Genomic DNA, 16,782 nt, shown 5'->3' on the forward strand with positions numbered 1-16,782 from the left:
TCGGAGGGTTGTCTGTTAAAAGGCGAGACTACACCACAGCAGAAAGAAAGGTTATAACTCCCAGACCTGCACCTCTCCATATCTCTTGTTTATATCTGTGCACAATTCACACTGTTAGCATTGTTGAGTATGAAAGTAGGACTTTGTCACATCTTCACATGAAGAACGCATTTATATCTGACAAATCAGTTCGCCTCCATTTGATGCACAACTTCTGGCAACATGTCTCATATCTCTGTGTTGTCTGCGAGGCAAGTGTGCAGTGGAAACTTTGGGGAGGCGTATGTAGCCCACATAGAAAGCCTCTGCGGCCCACAGATACCCACATTCCCCCATGTAGTCACTCTGTAGCCCTCTAAATCTGAGACTGATGAACACAAAGCAAGGAAATGATGCAGAGAGCTTTTGGTTAGGGGAGAGAGACAGACAGGGAGAGTAAGATGTGACAGGTGTGATAGCACTAGTGTTGTCACAAAAAATACATTTCAACACTACTTATCCTGTTGCCAATGTTTGAATTTAATATTGAATTTTCTAAGCATGTGATACTTTCACTCGGCGTGTCCTGCAAGCTGAAGTTTCATTTCATCGTCTCCTATAGAGTCCGTATACATGCAGATGGCATGTGGACTGGAATAGTTAAGAGAAGAAGAAGAATTGGAGTAGTGAATTGCAGCAGTCAGCGCTAAATTCAACAGAGACAAACAGCTGAAAACATGTCAAACAGTTCACAACATCTGGAACTGAATCCCAGTTCACCTAAACTGGTTGATGAATGTGGTTCTAGGAGCGAAACTACTGGAACTATTTTGCTTACAGTGCCGACAAAGATGAACACCCAACCGTCAATATGGCAACAGAACTTATATATATATATATATTTATAAATAAATAAATATATTTTAACAAGTTTGTGATGTTGCTTGATGGGTTTTCTTGTTTGCTGATGTATCGTAGTAGTATTGAATTTTTAGATGTTAAACTTCGTATTGGTATCAAAGTACAAATTCTGGTACTGTGACACTAAATGGGACTTTACAAAGCAGAGGCTTGGAGAGATTCACTGTAAAGGTACTGTAAGATGTGTAGATGAAGAGACAATAATAATGTAGCATTTGCCATTTGGTGGACACTTTCATCTAAAGTGTCTTGCTGTACCATGAGTGCATACATTTATAGTATGGGTGGTCCCATTGGGAATCAAAACCCTAACACTTTCATTGGGGTGTGAGTACCAGAGAAGAAGAGTGGAGAGGTTAGCAGAGGAGTGAAAGTGTCAGATGTCTCAGATGTCTTAGTGTTTACAGTCAAGGCTTGTTAACTGACTGTTTGATGGCAGTAGGAGGCGTCCTGTTGACTCACACCACCGGCTTTCCCTGGTGGGGGCAGATCGGCTTCTCAGGAGCTCTGTTTGACACACACACACGCACACATACTCATGCACGTACCAAGACGAATTAAAGTATGTGTGTGTATGTGTGTGTTGCTGTGTGCCTGCTCTGTTGATTCAGATGTTTTCCCACAGCTCCCGTGAGGCACTGAGGCATCAGACCCCACTGGGCTGTTTAGTCTGCCGAGAATCTGCAGGTCACCGGGTGCACATGTGCATGCACACACACACTCACACACAAACTCACACACACACACACACACACACACACACACACACGCTATGGCAGTCCATCTCTTTCTCGTTGTGATACATCACTGTCACATTCATATCTTCACTCGCTTCGACCAGTTTTCTCGAGCACACACCAACTCTCACATTGTTGTTCACACTCTCACTCGCTAGCTAATGTTTCACTAACACTCTACTGGATTGTTCTTTCCCTGCTCTACCCTCGGCTTCTCTTCCTATAAAGAGAGGAGCGACAATCTCTATGAAAGATGATACATGATGTTTTGCATCACCAAAATGTCTTGTTTGTAGCCAATAATCACGTTCATCATGTTTTATTTTTAAGTGGTAATCTGAGAGATCCATTTTTTATTTTTATTTTGGTGACATCTTTGGTGCTAAGCGCTCATTGCTGTGGTGTTTCTGCACTGCACTTCCCAGAGATCACCTGTCAATCAAACAGTGTGTCCAGTACTGTGACGTCTTTTTCCTTGGATTTTGTCTTGATGAAGTTTCTGTAGGTGGCGCTCTCGTCTTCGTCTGTTCAGCTATGGAGGCTATTGCTGCTCATGCTAACTACCCAGTCCTTTTATTTATTTCAAACAAAAAGTTGTTGCTGCTACAGGAAATGTAAAAAAAAAAAAAAAACATGACTTCCTTGTGCCACAGGAATTTTCCAGGGAAAGACCTACCAGACACAGAGTGTTCAGAACAGCAAGTGTAACAAATGTAAAAGCTTTCACGAACTCCATGAGTCTCTATCATTCAGAAAAATGGACGTTTATTTGTATGAAAAATTTGCAGATTATTACTTGAAGACAGAAGCTCTTAAGATGTTGCATCATGGATCGCCTCCTCCACTGACCCACTGTTTTTACATCTTATAATTCCCCTGTTTTTGAACATCCAGTGTGAAAGATCATTTATTATGGCACCGACCACATTTGTGTGGTTCTGACTGCGGGCGTCCAGTCATGTCTTGTTTACCCACAAAACCCCTTCAGTCGGCGTTCACAACATTCTAGCCGTGACACAAGGATGTGCATCATGTGTTTGGTGCCATGCGTGTGCTTCGCTCTGAGTCACTCCGCAGTTTGGGTGTTTTGATGCGTGTTCCTCCGACAAAAACACAGAGCAATCAGCGCTGATGTTTACAACCACTACTTGGAATTCTGTGTGTGTGTGTGTGTGTGTGTGTGTGTGTGTGTGTGTGTGTTAGCTTAGCCCAAGTAACACTTCATGGGTTTCGTGGTTCCTCCTTCTCCCCGATTGCTCAGAGAGGGTGTGGAGTTTCCTTTCCTGTCGTGCCTCTAAATGTTGGCTAGTCAACATTTTAATTACAGCCCTGGGTTCCTTAACGTTTCGGGCTCCCTTTGGTTTTCAGTTGGGCTATAAGAGTCTGGCACAGACTGATGGGCACGTGAAAAAAATAACACAATGGGGATTAGGCTTTGAGCCAAGATGATAATTAGCCAGGTTGATGCTTTGAAGTCTTGGTTGTGTGTTTGGTGGTTGTTGTTGATTAATCTTTGGTTAAATTGTCTCTCAACACTTTGATCTCCATCTTGAACAGCAACTGAAACCACATTCCCTCTGTATGTTAAAACCTTATGATTATTATCATTCTTTTACAAGTAGCGTAATTAGTTTTATGTTTTTGCTAGTGGTCATTGTTTTTTAAGAGTAGGTGTCACTGACATTGACTGACTGAGTTTGATTTGGATATCTCCCACCTTAGTCTGCCGCGTAACTAAAGAAATTAAATGTTGTAAACAGGGTAATACATTTTTGCAGTTTCCTCACCCACCCTCTTCATATCACACAGCCGCACCCTGTGATAGCTCTCCAAGTGCGAACCTTAAACTTCTTCATGCAAGTTTAGTTCATAAGAATAGCTACTTTCTGCAGAAGTGAAACTCTGTGAGTTCGTTGACCCTTAACACTAATCGGAAAATTTAGCTTTTTTGCTTCTGGCGTGGAAGAGTTTTAGCCAAAGAGAAAGGATTTGTGTGTTGTGGACAGACACAATGTGGCTGTGAATACCAATTTTGTCCATCACTTCTGCAGGTTGCAGACCAAAACCACATTCAAACCTGGTTTTACCTGTTTACACTACATCATAATACATATCCAATTGGCTGAAATGTTATCAGAATTTCTCTCATGTTAATTCACTGTCAAATGATGAATGTTGTAAGAGGACAAATAACAGAATAAGAATAACAGGCAGAAAATCCCAAGAGAGGTCCAGGCACTCTTGCCCCTGCAAAACCTCATGTAAAATGATGAAAACTGTGTGAGAACAGTTGTGTGGGGAGAGTCATTTGTTTTCAGCTTATGCAAATAATAATAATAAAAGTATGAAGTAAGAAACCATAAAAGGGGCCTAAGACAGCTGCGGCCTGCCATTAACCATACATGTTGAATTTAATGTTGTATTTCTCTGTGTTTCAGGCCAGGAACAAGGAGACGGAGGCTCTGGCTGCAGCCAAGGTGATAGAGACAAAATCTGAGGAGGAGTTGGAGGACTACATAGTTGAGATTGACATCCTGGCTAAATGTGACCACCGCTACATCGTCAAGCTGCTCGACGCGTTTTACCATGACAACAAACTCTGGGTAGGTAACAGGCCTGTCCTGCAGAGCCTTCAGAGAGATCTGAAGTCTTTACCATGCAGCTGTGTGGTGGTGTGGGTTCAAATCTGGGCGGTAGCATCATCCCATCTCTATCACATCATTCCCATCAGTCTTTAGTGAGTACAATTAAACAAGTCAGCCACTGCAGAGAAAATACTGAATGTGAAAATAATGTAAAATATGAATGTCTATTTAGCTAGCTGTCTATGTATATCTATCAGTAAGAGCACAGCAGGCAAGAAGTCAGTGGGATGTGGTCTAGCATTGAATAATAAAAATGACTAGAGGCAATGTGCCAATAATGGGCTGACAGAGCAATGATGGCCTCACCTTAGAATGATTGATTGTAGTGGAAAATGAAAAGGTGTGTAAACTATGACCTTCAGTTGGTGATCATCACGAGGCAAACAACCACCAATATGAACAAAAATCTTACTTAAATTTTAAGTATATTTAGTTCAGTTTGAAATGGATAAACTGTGTATAGGTTGGTTTCCCCTCCACTACACCCCTGGTTAGAACCAGTCACAAATTGCACGTGTTGTTTTTGTGTCCCACAATGGATGGATGGATGGTGCAAGTTGTCCAAAGCTCAGAAATTTAAGTGGACATTATCTGAAAAAGAACACACACACACACACACACAGCGTAGGCGTGATAATTTCAATCAAGACATAGCTTTTACACTTGCAAGGAATTGCATTTTTACATTTAAATTACAGTTTAAGTCCTCCCAGAAAAAAATCAGATTGAGCAGTATTTTTGACCTTGTATGTGCGTGTTTCAGTTTCATTGTTTCCCACAATGTGTCAAGTCAAGACTGCAGTTACTGACTAACCTAAACACCTAAATAAACAACGCACACACTTATATATACATATTTTCTATCTACCAGCTCTGTGTAATACGCAAGGACAAATAAACTCAGTAAATCTAGTCTAATCTGTGACTGCCTTGTTTATTGCTACAGTATTTAATCTACAGTATATTTATTCTGTTCTACATATGAGACATCTGTTTAAAAATAAAAATAAGGAAAAGTGAATCACCTAAACGGAATGACGGAGGACCCATGGGTGACACAATGAATCAGTGGTGACCTAATCTTCACCCTGAGGTCACTGCAAGAACGCAGATCGATGTCAGTTCAGTGTCTTCTGCTCTTCAGTTATTTTGCCTCTCCCCACTCTCTCATTGAGTCAGCTGTAAACTCTCCAACTCACTCTATAATCTCCCAGTCTGTCTGGCCAAGACAAATACTAGTGACCTCATGCTGGGCCATGACCTTAAATATCTCAGGAATTACAAGGCAGCGTAAAGACTAAAGATAGTTGTGTTCATTTTTTCATTTTTTTCCCTCCCCCCTATAGAATTTGTGATGTTATTATAAACTTTGAAGGAATTCGGATTCATTCCACTTGTTTTTTTATACTGTAGGAACATGTATATTTAAGAATATATGCACATATATTTAGAAGTGTGTCTTATTCCATTTCCAGTGTCCTTTGAGTGTATATTGAAGTTAAATGGTCAAAGTAGGGAAGTTATGATTCCTCAATGGGAGCACTGAATGTCAAGTGGAGACATAACCCCACTAATTTCACTGTGTTTTCAGACCATTATTGAAGTTTGTATACATGTAGATTAGTGCAGAAATGATGAGTCGATTAATCGATTAGTCGATTGATAGAAAATTAATTGATTATAATCTTGATAATTTATCAAGTAAAAATACCAAACATTTGCTGTTTACAGCTTCACAAATGCTAAGATTTGCTGCTTTTCTCTGTTTCATATCATTATAAAATTAATACTTTGAGGGTTTTTTGGCTGCTGGTCAGAGTAAGTAAGACATTTTTTTTAGAACACAAATGGCACAAACTTCAAATGTGACAAATTCTCAAGATGTGACCTAGGTTACTGCCTCTACGTCTCCACACACACACACACACGAAACACACACACACACACACTAGACAGAGTTGGACTGGTCATAGCTGGAATTCCTGAGCATGGAAGGTAAACGTCCCTCTTCATTCAAACCTGGACTTAGTGAGACTGGGTCAGCTTGTGGTGTTTAGTCAAACGTACAAACATCCCTACCTACAGCGTTCAGACCATATGTGAGGTTCCTATGAGTGTGTGTTTGGAGTCTCAGCTTTCACTCTATCTCACTTCCCAGTCTTTAAAAATATCATATATAATGTTCCGATACTACGCTACACTATAGTGTAATCTCACTTACACACACACACTCTCACTCTCTCTGCCGTCTGTTATTCTGACTATATTTTAAGAACAACCACACACACACACACACACACACACACACACACACATACACACGCCTCTCTGGGACAGTATAAACACAAAGCCACAATTGATATTTTTACAATATTTTAAGGGTGTGCAGCTGCGTGTTTGAGGCATCAGACCATAAAACCCTCTGTACAAACACGATATACAGTGAACAAGCTGTATGTACAGTAAGTATAGAACCTCAGTGCTGTGTGTGTGTGTGTGTGTGTTCTAGCTTTAGGATATGGAGAATTGGCCCAGTGGTTGGTGGCCAGGCCTCAGTAACCTTGAGTTGGGTGGAGCGGGCAGGGGGTGGCATGGTGCATTCCTGTGCCCACCCACCCAGAGAGACGGGGAGAGAGAAAGAGAGAGAGAGAGAGAGAGAGAGAGAGAGAGAGAAGGGCTGTTTGTTCCCCTTTAGGGACAGTTTGGTCTTGAGGCCGGCGAGGCAGCCAGACCCACAGCGTGAGAAAAAGGAGGCCTTTAACATACGGACGGCACTGCTGACATAAGCACAGAGAGAGAGATAGAAAGAAAGAAAGAAAGAAAGGGAGAGAGAGAAAGGGCAGAGGAAGACAGACAGATCTCCTTGATTTATACACATCATTTAGGTGTAGATGCAGCATTGTTATGCCTGTATGTCTGCTGGACATTCTAAAGGTAAAGCAAACTGTCTTTTAAAAGGGCGTTAAGTAATCCAGTGGTTCTAAACGTGGGGTCTGGGGACCATCAGGGTTCCAGGGGGTCCCCAGCAAATTGATGACTTGTTAAACTTCAGCATTATTTCATTTACAAGAAGTTAACACAATTGGAGAATGTAGAAGAATGACTGTTTTGATCATAGTTTCTCTGTTATCTCTCTACCCACAATACAGATAGTCATGGAATTCTGGACAAAATCATATCTAACAGTAAAAATATTCTCAGATTTGGGTTTGAGAGACAAAATCTCATCAAATGGGGGTCTGTGTCCCTAATGTGAACTAAATTAGGGGTCCTTGATATGAAAAAGGTTGAGAATCACTGAAGTAATCAATTACTTTTATCGATCTGTGTTGCAACAACACTGATAGAACTTGTCTCCTTATGGTGGCCTTTAATTGACATTAATAATAAAGTCACATTTTTAGCGTGGTGTTGGGGGCAGATACCGTCACGGTTGGGTGTTTTCTCATTTGTAAACGTGAAATACCGGGTTGTTGTTAGTGTTAACGTTTTCCCTGTGCTCCCACCCCTTTTGGTCATTTACATATTGTGGAAGTGATTCATAAAAGCTCACCGAAGCGCAGAAAATACCACCTGCTCTAGACAGATGGTATATTGTAGAAATTGTTACCCAATAAAAATATATTTAAATGATTAAAAAAATCAATAGATGAAGTTACATTGTGTCCCAGGCCATGAATTATGATTTTAATTACCGCTCTGATTGCAGTTATAAAAGCCAGTTTCCATCTGATATGATTGGGTTTATCATGGCCAACATTGCAATTGGCAGCAGCAGGATTGCATGAGGAGGAAGAGGTTTTCTCTGCCGTTGTGACACGTCTGTGTGTCCACACACAGGCGTGGACAGGGTGTTACATATGTAAAGCTTCATTAACATGTTGGTTTTGATTGGCTGTCACCCGGGCTACAGCTGAGGATAACACAGCGGTAGTGTGGCTCCATCACGGTATTCACTTTTACGAATTAGGTAAAATTACCGGGTCGCAGGTTTTGCCCGCCGCTATTCTGTTACTGCAGAGTTTTATGAATTAGACATACTTGACTCCCTGGTTTGAATTCATGTCAGCTTGTTAATATACAGCACATCCATATCTCATTTAAATGATTTGTGTGTGCCTTGACAAATGTTTTGTTCCTGGTTGTCTCTACATAAGAAACACTGAGTGAACACTGAGTTAAAATCTGTTAAGATAAAAAAAAGCTTTGCAGTCGGTTCTTCCTAGTGATCAACACAAAGTGTGCAAAATATTAGGACTTCATTTTCTCTTTCCTCGAAACACACAGATTCTAGATGAAAGCGGAGGCCTTTGGATTTTATTTTTTTTTAATTCCACTGTAATCATGAAGGGGAGGAAACAGGATTAAAGATGTTGGGTCCTAAGCCCTCAGCTCAGTTGTAGGAAGGTGCTCCTGACATTTTGCAGTGTATCATTGTGTGAGAGTGGGTGCTTGTATGTGTATGTCAGTGCTTGAGTGTCTTTATGTGTAATTAGTCTATGTGTATAATTTGTACCCGGAGTCTGTCTGTAACTCTTTGCTGAGTGCTTTTGCTTTGACAAAGAAGGAAGAGAGGCTTGAGCTCTGGCTGTAAAGGAATGCTGCCTGGTGTTGGAGACAGAGGCAGAGAAACAGACGGACATGGACAGAGGCATCAAAAGATTGTGTATCTATCTCTTTATCACTCTGATCAGATATGCAGAGAGAGAAACACTGACAGAGAGATACGTGTCAGAAGAGATCCAATATCAGCAGAGCATTACTTTTTACTTTCTGTTTCCTGCTAGAGAGGGCTTTTCAGTAACGTAACAAACAACAGCTTATTGCGTTTCTAATTGTACAACTTGGGTGTCGCAACACAGTTTGATAGACATAGTCAATTGCTTTGCTCTTTTTGACTGGGAAATAATAATTTTGCCAATGATAAATCTGATTGATTTTGTGTTTAAATGTCAGCTTGTTAGCTAGCAAATCATAGTATCATGTAAGCCACTTTTACAGGCAAACAATACTATGACAATAGTGTGATTAAGTAGTTTAACTAGCTAACAAAGCCAAAACAACTGTTTAGGTCAGCTTAACTGACTCTTCTCAAGCTACAACGTAGTTTTTGCAGTAATCATAGTAATTTAGAATTTCAAAACAAATCTACTTTATCAGACTACGGTATTCATTTTTACTTATAATGTTAATTAATGGATCTACATCCACATCACAACAATCATTTTTTAGCTCTCTCTTTTACTTGTCCGATTGTTATATATTTAGCCATGATTTACGTACAGCCAATTCTACAACTGGACCTCCATGTTGGAGCTGGCCGTGGTTGCTAGGAGATTTGTGATGCAACTGCAAAGCCCCAACAGAAGTCAGTATGTTGTGTCTTTGTTGGCACTTCCTCCTTTTTACACTCTCACACATGCCAAAATACACAGTTCAGAGAAAACACCCTAAAACTTCAACATGTCATAAGAAGGAGAGAGATACAATGGCATTTCTTTCTTTATTTCTTTGTTTTTGCAGTTTTGAAGCAGGTCTATTTTATTAGAACTGTCAAGCAGGGTTTTACGCTCTGTGGACTCCTGAGAAAATGAGGTGGGAAACCTCTGTCAAAGCTGTGAACTGGAGTAACACCCCACTGTTGACGAGGTCTGCTCAGTTTAGCTTTAGCTTTTTCTAGAAAACTTTTTTAGCTTTCGTAGACCGTGTCTAACTGGGTTCAGCTTGACTCAAAAGAGAAAGAAAATGGCAAAATTCTCAGTATAAAACATTCGTACATAGGCTGAATCCAACTTGGCTTAGTTTAAGAATTCAGAGAATGAGCTTTGTGAAATGGCTGATTAACAGATTAGATTTATCTCTTAAGAGTGGACTAAAGAGTCGAGCTAATGCACAGAACTGTAACCAATAGCTACTGTATATTTTTCTAATATTGCTCAATTTCCATTTTCCTATTAAAACAGCAACACTGGCCACTCCAAATACATGGCATACGTTGGCTGTTCAACAGATTTTTGGGCTATGTCTTTACATGTCTACACCTGAAATGCGTAATGATAAAATAATCTTGTGCGTGTGTGTGAGAGCCTGTGTCTGCATGTGAGTTCAGCCCACAGTGGGTATGCTTTGCATGCAGCCTGACCAGTCGGATCACATCTGTCACCAGAGCGCAACGTCGACATCATCCGTATTCCAAGAATTCCTTCAAGCCGGGAGAGAAAATCTAGTTGGAGAGACTCTACCGAAAACACAAACCTTGTATTGATGGATACAGTATAAGCAGCTGCACTGTAAGCAGTTACCTCTGAAACAGTTTTGCAGTGTAAAGTAGTTTAGGTTAGTCAGTACAGTATGTTAGTATTGTAGTGTTGTGCATTTTGTTTTAGAAGATAAGTGTTGAGCAGAAAAAATGTGATTTGATTTTAGTATTTTGCAAAGAAACTTTGATAGCTTTCAATTAATAAACCTCCCTCTGATAAAGTTTTAATGAAATTATGAAGTGTGCTGTCAAACAGGAATATCACCTGACCTGCATTAACTAGGCACTGCATAGAGACATAGCTTGTAAACGTACTTATTTCGTAAATTTCTCGGACAATCAAAACACTGCTGCATCATAAATCTCACGCTCGAAAAATCCAAAATCCAAAATGTATCAGAACATGTTCATTTTCATTTTATTGTAGGTGTGTCTTTGTCTTGTGGAAGAGGTCAGACACTGCCGATGGTAATCTAGCTTCTGTCTGTCTCTATGATAAAATAAAGAGATATAAAAATGAAACATTGTGAGTTGGAGACAGGACAGTGCACAGCACTTACTCTTTCAGATCTCAGTCATGTTAGCAAAAAGATAAGATATGAAACTGTCTTGAACATGACTGTGACGAAGACAGGCATGCACGAGGCCCCGAAACCTCATAAGAGACCATTGTTTTACCTCTGGACGCTTGCCAAAAGTCACAGTCATTTCTTATCTTCTGGGTTTCCAAAAAGTGTGTGTCTTTGTCCGAGTCTGTCTGAGTCTCTGTGTGTGTGTGTGTGTGTGTGTGTGTGTGTGCGCACATGTATTACTCAGTAGATACCTTTTGTACTTCTTTGTCTCCTTGTATGTGATTCTTCTGTGTGTGTCTTTGTCTGGACTGAAACTCCGCACCCTGTCCAGTACCCGGTTGATGCTTTGACAGTGCAAGACTCTAATGGATAACTAGGAGTTGGTCCTTTGTTATGATAACACAAGAGTATATGTGTGTGTATGTGTATGATTATGTAAGTATGACATCACACAGCAGGTATGCTGCACGCCACTTGGGGTTGATCTTCGGTGACTTGGCATCCGAAGGCCACTTATTAAATACTGGTATTAAATCAGTGAATAAACTTTTACGCATACACGTGTCAAACACACTGATACATTTATACATTGTTTATGACGTGCGTATAAACAGACACACACACAGACACACGCAAACACAAACACACGTACACAGACTGAGGTTAATGTACTCCAACTGCTCCCCGCAGGAATATTATTAAATCCTAAGGTCTCCTCTTTGTTTTGTTTGGTTCTGTATTACTTGCATGACAGATTTAGAAGTTTTCCTGACAGTAATGTGTGGGTGAGAGTGAGAGAGAGGCTGACTATGTAAGGAGAGGAAATGAAAGGTGATTGTTGGAAGTTAGTCTTGGCCAACAGGACACCTTTTTAGGGAGTGATCTCTCTTTCTCTCTCTCTCTCTCTCCCTCTCTCCCTCTCCCTCTCTGTTTTACTTCAGTGCTGGACTGGTATTTATTTGGCAATGTGTCTCAGGAAGAGTGTGGAGTTACAGACTGACAGTTTGTTATCACGCACCTCAGTCTGAATCCAGCTCTCCACTTTTCACTTTGCACAGGATTCTTCTCTTCTGCTTGTGTGTGTGTGTGTGTGTGTGTGTGTGTGCGGTTGTGTGCACCTGCATGCACCGGCAACTGCATGCATATGTATATATTCTTGTGCAAAGACTCTTACTGTGTGTATAGTACTTTTACCACAGATGTCAAAAGAAATGTTTGGCTCAGCCGGAGTAGGGAGTGCTCTCCCTACTCCGTAGTGATGACAGTTAAACATTAACACTCCGCAGTCTACTAATAGATTCAGACTGAGTTACTTAATTACTTTAAAAGCCACATGATGATGGCTAATGGAATCCTTTTTTTTTTTCCTTTCCCAAAACTCACCTTCATGCCCCAGTAATCCACCTGGTACTTCTGTTTTTTTAGCAGCACTAAACAGATGCTTGGGGGAAGTGCTTGAATTGTTGCTATGTGACTATTGAAAACCCATTTAAAGTGTTCCGCTCTTTCGCTAAAAGGTGAAATATCAGCTCTCAACGCATCCTAATCACTCAAGCGACAGCTTATCCCTTCCATTGAATATAACAAGAAGAGAATCAAGCACATGCGAGGTTCCTGGTGGACGTGTAACCTAAATTATAAAGACTTGGTTATGATATTTTGTTCACAAAATGGGTCCTAGACACAGAATAATCACAGAATAATATTTAATCTGGATTACATTTAGGGCTTTCTGACTGGCTCTCTGCAGTCTGTATCTCCTGTGTCACTCTGGCATTCCTGTGGAAAAGATACAGCTTGCATGTTATCCTATGCTCCAGAAGTGTTGCAATATTAATAGACAAAGATATATGTAATCGTTGAGACATATTCCACTGCTTAGCACTGGGGAAAGGTTAGGGTTGTCCAAAGCTTTCATGTGTCGAAATTAATGTACGCTGATGTTAATGGAGGATATTGCACAATAACTTTCCGCTGAGAGGCAATGTTCTCTTTCACAGTCAGGAGGGAAGAGACACTTGTTATTGTTATTATTACATCTTCAAAATATTCTCAGAAAATACCTCACCCCATCCTCTTCCCTACCTTCCTCCCATACCTGAGCCTTGTTTTGGTCATGCCTTGCCAAAAAAGAAAAAACAAAATGCTCAACTTCACTCTTCGTTTTTCTTTGTTGTGTTTGCTGATGACAAATGGATTTTCCAGTGACTGGGAATGTTTTCACATATTCTACTGATTTGCTGCTGTTATTTTTATCCCTTCCACTCCTTATAATTGGTTGCATGTTATGTTTGCGATACATAAATTTAAGCTTATTTTACTGTCACACTTAATGCGAGTTGCTCCTAAATCAGAGTGTCTGGCAAATCTAAACATGGAGATAGTGTTGCACACTTTCCTGTTAAAGTGCAAAAACTCCTTTCACAATCTTCAGTGCTGATTGCTGCACTTGCATTTAATAGACAGTTTGTTTAAAACATGTTAAGAATCTGCATGCATGTCAGAATGATCAAGGATAATGCAAAGAAGTCAGTGTATTGGAATAGGACGAGATGAGACAGTAAAGCTGTCATGTATTCGCAATGCCTGGTCAACTTGAACCTCATCTTCTCTTCTTCTCTTCTCCCCTTCTTTCCCCAGATCATGATCGAGTTCTGCCCTGGAGGTGCTGTGGATGCCACAATGCTAGGTAGATCTCTCTCTATCTCTCTGCCTCTCTCTCTTGTCTATTTTTTGCTTTCTGTGTATTTTCTTAAGCACTCCACCTTTCTCCCTCTGTCACACACAAGAGTCAGGTTCCATACCTGCGGCAGTGCTATAACTTACCCCGTCCCTTCAGCGTCGGCTCTGAGGAAATGACTTAATTATAGAGGAATGATCAGAGGCCAAGGACGTCAGGTGCTGTTTTAAAGCTCCAATCTTTACGTCGAAAAATGGTTGCATAGCCGCTTGGTGCACAAATTTGGGAATGGAATATTACCAAACAAATTGATTTAGAAGGCCAAAATTGCAGACAATACTCTTGATGTGCACTTCCAACTAGAAACAGATGGTCATTTAATTCATGCCGGATATTTAATTTTGAGACCATGATTCAGTTTTTCTCTTTGCTTTACTTTCTTTCTTAAGTTTATTTAACAGGGACCACATACAATAAAAAAAATAAACCGCCAAGAAGTCTGACGCATTACAGAGATATAGCTAAACCGGGAATTTTCCTCCCACGTTCCCAGGGCAGGTGAACAGAAGTACAATATACATACAGTACACAGCAAAAAAATCTATGAAATATACATAAACTGCAACAAACATTACAACACAGTATATATTAAACAACAGGAAATTTACAATGGCAGTTTAATCCATTCCATTAAAATCCATTTGTAATGGTTACAATGAATGTGTGTCTCCAATCATATAGTTCTAATTCTATTCACATTTCTGCGAGACATACTGAAACCAGCCACTGGCTGCCAGTGGATCTGTATGACTAGACTCTGATCATGTATAGCACTTTTACTGATTCTGTATGCTGCCTGTGAAGCTCTAGAAAGCAGTCGGACATGGTGGAGTCCCCCGGTGTGGGAAATCCCCCTGGTGTGTTTTTCCACGGTAATCCACGACCTCATATAACCGTCTGTACCCCCACTGCAGCTAACCAAACACACAGGCAGCAGAGTGAAGTCTGTGGAGGAGGACTGGCTTGCATTGGTGAAGCGTTGGCTGATCTAGGATTACTGATCAAGCAACACGATCTCAAATATTATGAATCCTAGATTAGCACAAGTTTCAATTCGCTATCCTTCAGCTCTGAGATGCTTGACACGTATCATCCTAGTTTTAACCTTGTAATGTTTATTCTTGTGGAGTTCACACACTGATTGCTCTTAGTCCTCAAGACTTCTTGGTATGTACACAAAGTAGGGAATGTGCAAGGTGTGCACAGTAATTAGCCTTGTAAAAATACCACTTCACCATTATGGGTTTTGAAGCCTCAATTTAGCAGTATCCAACCCCTTAATTATTTTCTTTCTCTAACTGTTTCCTCTCCCCTTCTCACACCCTGCTCACCTCCACTCCTCTCCTCTTGTCTCCCCTGTCCCTCCTCCAACCTCTCCTCCTCTCTCCTGATCTCCCACCACCCTCACCCTCTCTCCCCTACCTCCTATTTCCCCTCTTCATCGCCCCTCTCCTCTCCTCTCCTCTCCTCTCCTCTCCCCATTAGAGTTGGATCGTGGGCTGATGGAGCCACAGATTAAGGTGATCTGTCGTCAGATGCTGGAGGCTCTGATCTACCTCCACAGCATGAAGATCATCCACAGAGACCTCAAGGCTGGCAACATCCTCCTCATGCTGGATGGGGACATCAAACTGGGTGAGGTTTCAGACTTGTATTAAAAAAATAAAAAAATAAAAAGCCAGGGGACGAAGATGCAGTTGATTGGTCTGCAGACCTTTCTCAAGACCCAATACATTAAACTCTATTGTATCTATCCTGACTTGTTTTTCTTTTGGAGAGGTTGCACTGTCAATTTTGTATTCATAGTGCCCCATTTAAAGTTAATATTTTGGCAGCTCACCAGTTAAATTAAGACACCAAAGTAAATTTTTGCTTTATATTAATTTCAGTTACTTTGATGCATGAAGCTGGCGTTCAAAGCCTAGCATTTCTCATCAGTGCAGTTTTCCAAAAAATACAAGATTTAATGCTGTCAAGGACTGAAAGCATGTTGGTGAACAATGACCATTATTCATTTTGCCGCTCTGTCTGTGCCAACTGAATAGACGGGCAAAGTTAGAAACGTTAGCTTGCACTATATGTTGAGAAGGTAATCCCATTTGTAATTAATATAAGAATTCCGGAATCTTCTCGGCCAATTCCGGACACACACTTGGATGCAGTTTCTAGTCTTTTAGCAACTATTTTTTTAAAGAGTAGGCTAACCTGATGAAAGGACATGAAAGTGACATGAAATTATGCATATTCAAGAAGCTAAAATTTGTATTTCATATCAAAGAGTATGTATGTCTGATTTGGCTAAGGGTATCCAAAATTGGTCAGCGGTATCCGAAATTGGCCACTGGTATGTGAACGGTATGTTGCACTAAAGTAGCAATAATCAGATGGGAGTATAACAGCAAATGTTGCAGTATCAATTTAGCTAATGCTATCCTCATTAGCTTTTACTAGAGTGAGAGACTTTGGTGCCCGAAAAAATGAGATACCTTAAAAAGTTAGATGCAAAGTTAGAAACACAGCTTACACGACACATTGAGGCGGTAACTCATTTGTAATTAGCTGTATGTACTTGCCTTCACTTAAGTATAGCGATAATCAGATGGGAGTATAAGAGCCAGCTAATGTTGCAGTATCAAGTTATATAGCCCCATTTGTTTATGCTTGAGAGACTTTAATGCCCCCACCCCCCACCACTGGGGTAAACTGCCAGCTGGTGGGAAACTCTTATCTTTTACTTTAACAGCATCCCTCTCAGAGGTGAAAACCTTGTCTCGAAGGAACGTTCTCTTCCCCACACTTCTAGAACTGGAATTCTCTTCCCTCACTGTTCCAGAACACTGGACTGATGCTCTGTGTTCCGCTCACATGCCTTTCCAGAACATTGGCTCAGCTGTAAGACGACCTCTGACCCTTCTGTTGTGGGTAGATG

At 40.7% G+C, this 16,782-nt stretch overlaps 1 protein-coding gene across 1 annotated transcript in view; it reads left to right on the top strand.

Moving 5' to 3' along the window:
* Positions 1-16,782, top strand: part of LOC139651561 (serine/threonine-protein kinase 10-like) — a gene marked incomplete at its 3' end in the record, with an annotated part of 48,404 nt that overhangs the window by 11,566 nt on the left and 20,056 nt on the right. Inside the window, exons 2-4 of the mRNA XM_071528522.1 lie at positions 4,076-4,240; positions 13,754-13,802; positions 15,339-15,488. Coding sequence (XP_071384623.1) covers positions 4,076-4,240; positions 13,754-13,802; positions 15,339-15,488 — 364 coding nt within the window. The remainder of the gene's footprint in view (positions 1-4,075; positions 4,241-13,753; positions 13,803-15,338; positions 15,489-16,782) is intronic.

The sequence above is a fragment of the Centroberyx affinis genome, unplaced genomic scaffold (assembly GCF_046629955.1).
Source record: "Centroberyx affinis isolate AG114_WGS23_722 - 3 ecotype Tasmania unplaced genomic scaffold, CSIRO-AGI_Caff_v1 ptg001683l_1, whole genome shotgun sequence".
NCBI classification, from domain to species: Eukaryota; Metazoa; Chordata; class Actinopteri; order Beryciformes; family Berycidae; genus Centroberyx; species Centroberyx affinis.